The sequence below is a fragment of the Vollenhovia emeryi genome, unplaced genomic scaffold (assembly GCF_000949405.1).
Source record: "Vollenhovia emeryi isolate VEMERY1.0 unplaced genomic scaffold, V.emery_V1.0 DF939187.1, whole genome shotgun sequence".
NCBI lineage: Eukaryota > Metazoa > Arthropoda > Insecta > Hymenoptera > Formicidae > Vollenhovia > Vollenhovia emeryi.
In genome coordinates, this window is record NW_011967179.1 from 805,911 (window position 1) to 816,640 (window position 10,730).

General features: G+C 36.5%; 2 protein-coding genes across 3 annotated transcripts in view; both read left to right on the forward strand.

The window, feature by feature from the left end:
* The first annotated feature begins 2,304 nt into the window (after positions 1 to 2,304).
* LOC105562500 lies at positions 2,305 to 4,157 on the forward strand. Its single transcript, XM_012013392.1, has 2 exons — positions 2,305 to 2,685; positions 3,919 to 4,157. Exons 1-2 carry the CDS (start codon positions 2,542 to 2,544, stop codon positions 4,135 to 4,137), a joined length of 363 nt encoding a protein of 120 aa, XP_011868782.1. The 5' UTR covers positions 2,305 to 2,541; the 3' UTR covers positions 4,138 to 4,157.
* Positions 4,083 to 10,730, forward strand: part of LOC105562499 (clavesin-2-like) — a 17,942-nt gene continuing 11,294 nt past the window's right edge. The window contains exon 1 of one of the 2 annotated variants that reach the window (XM_012013389.1): positions 4,083 to 4,456. The gene's annotated coding sequence lies outside the window, so the exon portion shown is untranslated. Of the gene's footprint in view, positions 4,457 to 5,035; positions 5,850 to 10,730 lie in introns of those variants that run through there. The other variant, XM_012013390.1, reaches the window with a different exon arrangement.

The following is a 10,730-nucleotide window of genomic DNA, read 5'->3' on the forward strand; positions in this document are numbered from 1 at the left end:
GTGTGAGATAAACATGTTTATTAGGTGTTTTGGTAAAAATCGAAATAGTCCGGGATCTCTTAAGCATTATATTTTGTGCTTTTTTTCGTGAGAGGATATCGACGATATTTCAGTACGCTGGATTTTGGTTTTACGCAATCTGAAGAAATTTGTAATCAATCCGTTATCAGTGTTGCGTAAAAATTTGCCGTAAGACAGTGAAACGCCTGATGTTTATTCATTGTCTCCTAATAAAAATAATTTGAGTCTCAGGAAATCTCGGTAGAATATTCCATCAAAACATTTAAACATGTACTTAAAATGATAATTGAAAGATCAATCTTCCTTCATATTTTATACCCAGTGAGAACACTAACGTCGAATCAACGTCGAATCGACGACAATGGGGTCGAAAACCGCGTCCCAACCGTCGGTTTTCGAAAATAATTAAAAGTCTTGGAACTTAATTTTTAATATTAAATTTTGTATTAAATAAGTTAACTTGGCAGTTCTCTTCAATAAGATGTTAAAAGTATTCGGAACGTATAATATAATGATATGTCTCTGAAAAATCACTGCAGGTATTTCAACTTGCAACAACATTGTTGCAAAGTTGTACGCAACGGTTTTCAAATAAAAAATTAACAAATAATTTAAACATGAGTATAAGCACATGAGTATAAGCACAAAACAGATAATTAGTGGAGACTCGAAATAAAAGGATATTGCCTAAACCATTTTACTGTCTACAAACTTCTTCAAACAGAGAGATTCAGTTTTCATCACCGAATATACCGTTTAAAGACGCGCCCGAAAGAGAAAGTTTGCGAGTATATTATAGTGATTCTGGCGTACTAAATACAATGATAAAAATCTTATCTAATTGTGAGCTGAGTTATGTAAATAATCCACGAGTAAATCGTGATACGATTTACACCTAGAAAAAAGTTTGTTTGAAATCCAACCAATTTGTTTGAATTTTGACACTAGGCTCTTATTTAATTTCAAAGAAATTATTTCTTTACCTTAACCAAAATTTTATTTCATCAAGACTGGAGTTTCTAAGAGAATTCACATCTATTTCTTCAAATCTAGCTAATGTTTTAGTAGAAGTAAAGAAAGATTTAGTAGATTCAAAGAAACGTGATTTCAACGAATCTCATTTGTTTAACCTAACTATAATCTTTTTTCTAGGTGCGATAATTCTGATATTGCTCGTGAGAGATTAACCGGAATAACCAACACACTTTCACAATTACGTGTCCCATACACTTTAAGGATTATTTTGATCTCTTTGCTTTACTCCAATCGTATTCAATGCGCACGCGGAGAAAAGATTACTATATGTTTCTGCTATTTCTTAAGTATTTTCTTTTGAAACTTTAATTATGTAAGATAGAAAAGCAAATACATTTAAATAGGAAATCTTACTATTAGTTTAACAAAGTTTCTGCTATAAAATTATGAAAGATTTTAAGAAATCTTGTTATATTTTTGCGTGGCATTTTTACTCCCTTGTCTTTGATAAGGACTCGAAATCTGTAAATAATCTGTGGCTAAAAAGACTGCTTTGAATATCCATACAGCACTCATTCGCGTCATCGGAACACAGTCGGTAATGTTAAAACTACATAGTAATACTTTGTCGGCAATGAAGTTTCTTTGCAGAATTAAACTTTGTTGCAACGACAAGATACAGAGTTTGATATTACTGACAGAGAAAAGAAATGTTGTACCGCGTATTCTAGGGTAAACAATTTAAATTTACAATAAAATTTCGCGATTGCATTTCGGTAATCTCGAATTGTCTCTCAATCTAGTTATAATTCTCCAGGATATTACGGAAATTATAATTTTATATTAATAAAAAGAATGCTAATTTAAATAAAAACATTCTACACTTGATCTCAATTATTAATTTATATTTTAAATAAAAAGAATTGATAATGAAAGCGAACGCGGGGCTATAAAGTGCCAAATAACTGCTCAAGAGTAAACTGTTCAGAAATAATATTACATAAATAAACGCATCGCAATTACACAACAAATAAGTTTACCTTAAACAAGAGATAAGCCGGGAATTGACGAATCCAGTGGACTAATACGAGACGCGCAATATTAATGACTAATGTTGCAACTCCCGTGTCAATTGTGCTTCATTCGTACAGCCCTTATTCATCCGATGACTGTTTTACATAGATTAACATAATCCCGTGTGACTAACGCAGGCACAACACTGAGGTGACAATCGGTCGATGCTTCAAGGTGATAATATTCTTTTATCGATTCGCCGCGCCGCGGCGGTGTACGTACAATTACCTTCGGGTTTGTTTGTCCGGCTTCGTTGTAGTCACGACCCTGAGCCGTGGGTCAATCTGTCATTGTATTCATCGAGCGGCGGGTTCCAGTCATGTCGGCCGGCCGCATCCTCCGCATATTTCGAATCGCGCAGCAATGGCCGGACGGGGGATTTTTCGCGCGTGCGCGGCGGCGCCCGTCACGTGACTCACAGTAGCGTGCGTACTCAAGCGAGCGCCTGGCGTTCCTGGGTCCGTCATTCCGATGTACTCTGAAAGAGAATGGGATACGAAGCACGCGACAAATAAATTGTCTCCAAGTCGACTCAATTATTTACAGATGTTTGCCGTGAAACTGATCGATATCGCTTCGCCTGCCGTGCCGCGGGGACACCAGCATTTGTTCCCGGTAAAAATTTTTTCACGCATGACCATGCATAAATATGTGTATAGTATTATATAAAATTAGACATGAAATACGTCCATACATATTTTTACAGTGTGAATTTCTATATATTTCTATATAATTCTATACAATTCTACGCAGCTCTACACGGAGAGAATTTTCTTTTAAAATTTACCCTGAAAATAATGTAATTGTGGGACAACATGACATTTTAAAGAACTTTATGAGGGTTTCTTGAAATTTTATCGTACATTTTACTAGTCATAATTAGTATTATTATATTAGTAGTTACAATCATAATTAGTATACATTTTACTAGGAAAACGTATGGTAAAATTTCAAAAAAACTCATAAAGCTCTTCAAAATGCCATATTGTCCCACGGTCACATGATTTTCAGGATAAATTTTGAGAGAAAATTCTCTCGGTGTATATAGTTTTATAAATTTATACATGCTTTTATATGCAAAATTTTTTAAGAGAAAGAATTGTTCATTTATAATTAAACAGGGTGAGGCGATAACTTCGTCTACCTCGAATATCTCCGCTATCTTTAGATACTAGTTTAGTACTATATCAAGGGAGCTATAACATGTTAGTAATATTTTATCAAAAAGTGGAGATGCTTCGGAGATTTCAAGGACACCTCTATTTATTAAATGACATGTTATACTTTTTTTATTTTTAGTGCAAGCATATGTTAGCTTAGCATATGTTAAGCATAGCATATGTTAAGACGATTTCAACGACCTTATATAACGTTGTATATCTACATAATGTTGTACAATTATACATAATTATATATAATTATAAATTGCGCAATTTTTCACATTAAAAATTTTTTCATATAAAAGCATGTATAAATCTATGAAAGTTATATAATTATATATATATATTTATTCATAACGTGAAGAATTATTTAACGTCAGTAATTGATTAACCAGAAAATTGCTTGACGACGCTTGGCTGGCAAATTCTAATTGAAGAGATTCACTGTGAAAAATATCACCTCAGCCTAGAGTGTAGGGAGGTCCAGGTTCAAACCCTGGCTGGGGTAATATTTTTCGCAATGGATTTCTTTAATTAGGATTTGCCAGCCAAGCGTTGTCAAGCAACTTTGCTCAATGTATGAACAATTTTTGACCGGGTTTCTGCGATATGGAGACTGCGGAGAATTATTGCATATTATATAAATATTTTACAATTTATAATTTCGCTTCTGTTTAATTTCTTTTAGACTACAAGAAGAGACGTAAGAAGGAGCGAAAAAGACTTCAACGACTTGCCGTCGGTCCCAGACTCGAGTCTGTCCGCGGCGGTCACGTGGCGCTCCGACCGTAGTGGCGGGGACGATCGAGTGGTGGGAAAAATCCTTCTACCTGACGTCCCTGTTCGCCCAGCGGACGTTTCGACTGTTTCGAGCGGCGTTTTCTCGACGGTTGACGCGCGCACGTAGCGGTCGAATCGGCACGCGCGCAAATCCGCGGAACGCGACGCGGGAATTCCCGAGCAATAATCACCGGGCGACGATCAAGCCCCGCGAATGTGCGGCGTTTCCCGATCGCGGTGTGATTCCCGGGCCTATCTGCGCTCCTCTGGGACGGATCCCCCCAAAACCCGCCCGCTCGTCCGCTGCGGCGCGTAGTGCGAAGTAAGAAAGTCCTACGAAAGTTTCTCCCGCGAGCCTGTGGCGCGTTGTGTGACGTCTCCGGTGGTTTTCGTCATCGATATGATCCCGACGACCTCCTACTTCCTCGACTAAATACGTATAAATCGTACGTATAACTACGAATATGAATATTATATACAACGACGAATCTCGCCAAATTGTCAGTTCATAGTTGTTTGCCAAAAGAGAATGGCGGAAACTCGGATACATCTGTATATTTATAAGGAAAAGTTCTCTATTGTGAGATAGATTTCTAATACGAGACAGCAGGTTTTCAACACCCAAATTCAATCGCAAATCTCTTATCGCAACGATTACACGATCTAACAATAAATTTTCGACTAAACGGATTTCGCCTCAAGCGCAATAAATCCATTGTGGCGTCAACTGATGATGCCTATTGAAGAGACTCTCCGCTGTGTCTCATATTAGGATCCTATCTCATAATAGGGGACTCTTCTATATTTTTTATCATACACTTTTTACTTCAATATAATTAAAATTCAATCACAAATCTCTTTTCGCAACGATTACTAACAATGAATTTTCCACTAAACGGACTTCGCTCCAAGGGCAATAAATTTATTTTGGCATCAACTGATGATGCCTATTAATTTAGGAGAAACTCCGCTATCTCATATTCTATCTCATAATAGGGGACTCTCGTCTATATTTTTTTATCATATACTTTTTACTTCAATAAATTATGTTTAAATAAAAAATATGCGATTTAAATAAAAAAACGCGCAAAGTTGATACGTGTTTACATTTGCTCGTATCCGCTTTCAATCCGTGTAAATATATACAAAGGCATAAATTTTCGTATTTGGTTACGCACTTTAGATTTCAGCGTCGAGGTATCGTAATACTTCCGGTAAATATTTCAATGTCCACTTTTTGTTCGGATCACGCGGAGTCGGGATAAAACTCTGACAAAGGTCAGTGGACATTCGAGGCCGCAATATTTTAGTTATCTCTTCCTTAATCTGAAATTACATCATCTAACGGCCGTAGGAACATTTGCGACGCAGTACTCCCCGAACAATCTCTATAACAATAACGTGCCATAAAATTTATTACGTCACAATGCGCGATTGCGCCTGTTGCAATCCGGCAAAATTGGTGAAAGTGCGCCACACAGAGACGTTCAGAGCTGTGAAAAAAAGAACGCGAACCTAAGAAATGTATCGTGCAACATTTGTAAGTGCACGCTAAAAACAATGCCTGCTGCTCTTTCTTTCTTTTTCTTTTTACAAAAAGTATTCGTACACGTGTGCTCGCTCTAAAAATGTTTCGTGGAAAGGTCTCTTCTTCTTTAAATATCTTTCTCCTTTGATCACATTTTGCGGCACTTTTTAAGATGCAGTGTCACCCGTAGAGCAGTTAGGTACTAACGAAACATGTACTTACGTGTACGTAGAGAAAGAACAACTGGAAGCGACGTGTAAACTGACGCGGGAATCGATCGGCCCCCATCATCGGGCTGTAATACCGGTTACGTGAGTAATAACGCCGTTTTATCGGCGCTCACTTAACGGAGCCCCTAAGGGGCGATAACGCGATTTGAGCAGAACGAGACGTAACGTGCCGATATTAATTGTAAGAGCCCCTGGCGTTTCACGAATGTCTTATCTCAGAAATGAAAAAAAAATCTCACAGCTACAATGATTTAGATGTTGTGTGCCCAATTTATTTATGTTTAGACCCAACAGATTTTACCTATTCAATACCTTTCAACATTCTTGTATTAGATACGAAAATCTTTATTTTAAACTTTACTATGTAACATTTTCTCCTTGTTTAGTGGACATTTTAATTTCCTTTGTGTCTGACGTTTTTTACTCGCGGAAAGATTTCTGGTAATATTCTTCCAAATTGAATCAATATTTACCGACGATAATAACTCCACCCATGAGAAAACTGCGTTATGTCCGAAAAGAAAGCGGCGCGCGGGACAAATGTGGAAAGAAGCGGTATATGGATTCACATTTTAATAAATTACAAGCATAGGCTACCTACATCTTGCCTTAGACACGCATTGGCCGATTCTTGTGTGATGTTCAATTTTTACTGTTCTTTTTTCATATATAATCGTATTAATTATATGTATATTGCTTTTTACGTTTTATAAATAATGTATCCATTTTTTATCTCTATTTCTTTAGCGTTTCGCTAAATCTCCCTCACACTTATGCATGCATTTATCCATTTAAAGTCGTCCGATATACGTTTAAAAGTCTCGTTCTGTTTTCTGTTAAGAGAACTGCATAATCTATCCAGCTTTATATTAAGTAATATACGAAATTTTAAAGAATTTAAAGGACTCAGAGCCGTGACAGGGTGGTAGTGTCTAAATATTCTGGACACTACCACCCTGTCACGGCTCTGAGTCCTTTAAATTCTTTGAAATTTGTGTTTAACACATACGAGCCATACTAATTTATTTAATATACGAAATTTATGAAATGCGACCCATCTTAAAATTCTATCACAATTTGGAACAATTAAAACGCCAGTGATTAATTAAAAATTAGGTTGAGTAATCCGACACAACTGGCTGCAGGAAAATATCCTTTATTGTCACACAACGTTTCGGCCATGGGTTTTGGCCCTTTTCAAGTGTATTTTGTAGCATCAAGTCGGCGATTAAATGCCATTAGGCCTACTAGGACAGAAATGAGAACGTCGGGATACATTAATAAGTTAAATTAAATAAATAAGTTAATTTACTGGCATTTAACCACATGCCACCCGCCGACCTACGAAAACGTTGTGTGACAATAAAGGATATTTTCCTGCAACCAGTTGGATCGGATTACTCAACCTAATTGTTAAAATTCTATATCCACAATGTTTCAAGTGCGATACTTTTACGACTGATGGGCTGCGCAGATTAGAGGATACTTTTTACGTGCTAATTACCGAACTTGTAACGAACGGTAGACTCTCATTGCGCGAGCGGAGGAAACAGGCAACTTCTTATTGCTGCCATACGGCGTTTTTACCGTTACATATTACGCAACTTCTTCCTCGCACAGACGCGTGATATGCATGTACCTGCTATTGCATCGTCACGCGTCTCACGGACGAACACGAAAGCGCGTTTCGGACAAAGCCGAGCGACTTCCGCTCGAAGGAAGAACGTTTGCAAAATCGTTACAGAAACGCATCGGTGAAATCCGGAAAATTGTATCTTTATCGGTCGTTTTTTTTTTACAGTTTCGCTGCACTTTGGCCTACGTATGTTATCGGGTTAACCGACAAAAGTTATCGGCAAGGTCGCCGCGTTTATCTATAATTTATCCATTCTTTAGCCTCGCGTTACATAAGTGCACGCGGACTGCGTTATTTTCGCGCGCATTTCCAAAATAATATTCCTCTAATAAGCGATTCGACGGCACTGACGAGAAAAGTCAAGATTTTGCAACTAATGACTGGCGCACGGGTTGACATAGTTGAGTCATGCATACTCGAATACACTACGTATCGTATGTCCATAGATAGACGCTAATGGAGTCTTATCCTCGAGGCAGCGTGTTTAATTTTTAATGAACCTCGTAATCCAATTCCGCAATTTTACGCTGTTTCAAAATTGATCGACGAGGAGGGCGGACATTAATTTATTTTCAGGCACGCGAATAAATGTGTATGCAAAATTAAGTAATTTATGTACTCCGAAGTTGCTACGCTATCGCGTAGCTTGATAAATGAGCGACTTACTTTTCTGAAGCGTCGCGTAAAAAGAAACATGCTTAATTTTTAATCTTCTAATCCAATTATACAATTTCACGTATGCTATTTGAAAGGTAAGCGACGGGGCTGGTCGTCGTTAATTTTTCAGGCATACAAATAGAAGCGCGCGCAAAGTTATGTATTTTTTACGTTCTTCGGGGTTGCGACACCATCGCGTTGTAGCAAACAACATGCGTGTTTTGTTCCTAAAACATTGCGAGAAACACGTTTAATTTTTAATACACCTAGTTTCTAGTTTTTAATACATCCACAATTTTATGTTCGCTAATTCAAAATCTAGGGGTCCTTAATTTTTTTTCGAGTAAAAAGAATTAGAAGCGTCCGCAAAATATTACCTACGTACGCGAGATTAATTTTTAATACACCTTCCGACTTCTAATTAAACAATTTTACATTCTAAATGAAACTATTCAAAACTATTTCAAAACTGAGCAAGGGAGAAATTATATTATAGTCATTAACTTTATTTTTAGGTGAGAAACACTGAAAAAAAGGTTGTCGATATGACCAAATATGTTTAGCTTATTTTTTTAATTAAAAAATGGGTATGTTTTTAAGTTAAACAAACGTAATATTTATTATATTTAGCGAAACATATATATTTTTAATTAATAAACAGTTGCTCGACAGTTCGTGACAGCCGCATGTAATTTAATCTCAAGAAATATATTCCTTTATTCAACACTTTTCTTACCCATTGTCAGTGTATACAAGTTGGCAGGGTTGGGGAGTAATTCGTTACTTGTAACGAAGTTGCCGTTACAATTACTTTTTCTTGGTAACTCTAACTTAACTTCGTTACTTTCCCTCCATCTGTAACTGTAACTTAACTCAGTTACATTAATAATTATTTTATATATTTTTTAAACCTCCACAGATCGTATTAGGCTTTGCATCAAACATAAACGCCTTTATCGTCACTTTAAAATTCACACGCAGATTTGATATATCTTTACTTTTATTGCAAGAAAGTAACTGCAAAGTGACGACTCGTTACTTTTTGAGTAGCTGTAACTGTAACGCGTTACTTTTCAGAATTGGTAACTTGTAACTGTAACTAGTTACACTTTTAGCGAAAAAAACTGTAACTGTAACTAGACACTTTTATAAAGTAACTTTCCCAACCCTGCAAACAGGAGTGCACACAAAATCTCCATTGTATATAAACTACGTGCTTGAAAATCCGTTACGATCACGGATTACGGTGTGATCGTTCAACTGTTAGCCGAGAATACAATTAAAGCACGGTTGAAGCGCAAGGTATATTTGCGTCCTGATTGCGCAACGGTGTAAGATTTACGAGCATTAGCTTGGATTACGCGGCAATCTACTGTGCATTCGTTCCTTATCCGCATTGCATCGCACATTGTGCATATCGTCAGTATAATATTATACGTGCAGAGGAATGCGCGCATCGAACAGTTGGCGAAAAGCTACATCGAAGCTTCTGCGTTTCTGGAGCGATTGAGACGATGCGTCACTTATTTTTCATCGCGCGCTATCGTGCGACAATGAAAGTTTCGTGACGGACATCTGGCAATTTTCTGCGCGTCTGTAGATCAATCAGACGCATGCTAACGACACGTTGTTTTTTTTTTTGTGACAAATGCAGTGTGCTAACTTTTATGCGCAATATTCCGTGCGCAGCGTAGAACGTTGTTCGGAGCGAGAATTCATCTGGATCATCTATATTCAATTTTTCATATAAAGTCATCCATATTCAATATTTAATTTGAATCTCGAGTTATGTGGATATTGATCCTACTCTTATCGAGATGTCATTCAGGTCACGTGATCTGACAAGAAACTTAAATTTGCTATGTAGTTTGAACAATGTTATAGCAACATTTAAAAAATATTGCGGACAACTTTTCGAATTATTCTACATGCAGTATATATATTTATTTTTGCTTATGACTGAATGAACTTATTATTTACAAATAAGGTATAAGTTTTACAGAAAACTTTAAATATACTTTGTGCACTTCTTTCCTCTTCAATAATCTATAAAAACTGCGATACTTGAATTTATTATTTTTAAAACAAGACCACACAAATTGAAACTATAATGGGAACATTCCGAGTTATATTTTTACAACGTATTGTTGCTATTAGAAACGACGGTCGTCGATGCATTATGCTTGATAAGAATAATTTCTCTCCAAATTACAGATATTAAACATAATTTTTTTTTTCATAATGGAACGGCACGAGTAATGATAATGTCCTTGTTACAGTTTATAAGTACTTTCTTAAATTGTTTTTCTAATTTTTTTAAAAATGTGGAGTAATTTGGAATGTTTATCATAACTTTTCCGACACAAAGATCTTTAGCGCAATATGTTCGATAAGAGTAAAATTTTTATAATTTTATAATTTGCTTCTAAATTACAGGTGTTAGAAAAACTGGCTATAAATTGTTTTTTTATATATTAAAACGACACATATACAGGGTGAGTCTTTCCATATCCGACAAAATTTTTGAGAAGGTAGAACGGATCGAGATGATCGGAAAAGTCCTGTACCATTTTGCAATTTTTATAATAGTTAACGAGTAATTAATTATTAAAAATCGTTGTCTTAGGCCGGCCTACCGCCCAATTCGAGCGCGTGGCGAGATGTGCGCA

Bases quoted from the DNA above. Each gene is read 5' to 3' on its own strand.
- LOC105562500 (XM_012013392.1), top strand. From the start codon at position 2,542: ATGTACTCTGAAAGAGAATGGGATACGAAGCACGCGACAAATAAATTG. The intron at 2,686-3,918 runs GTAAAAATTTTT...AATTTCTTTTAG, and splicing joins GACACCAGCATTTGTTCCCG to ACTACAAGAAGAGACGTAAG.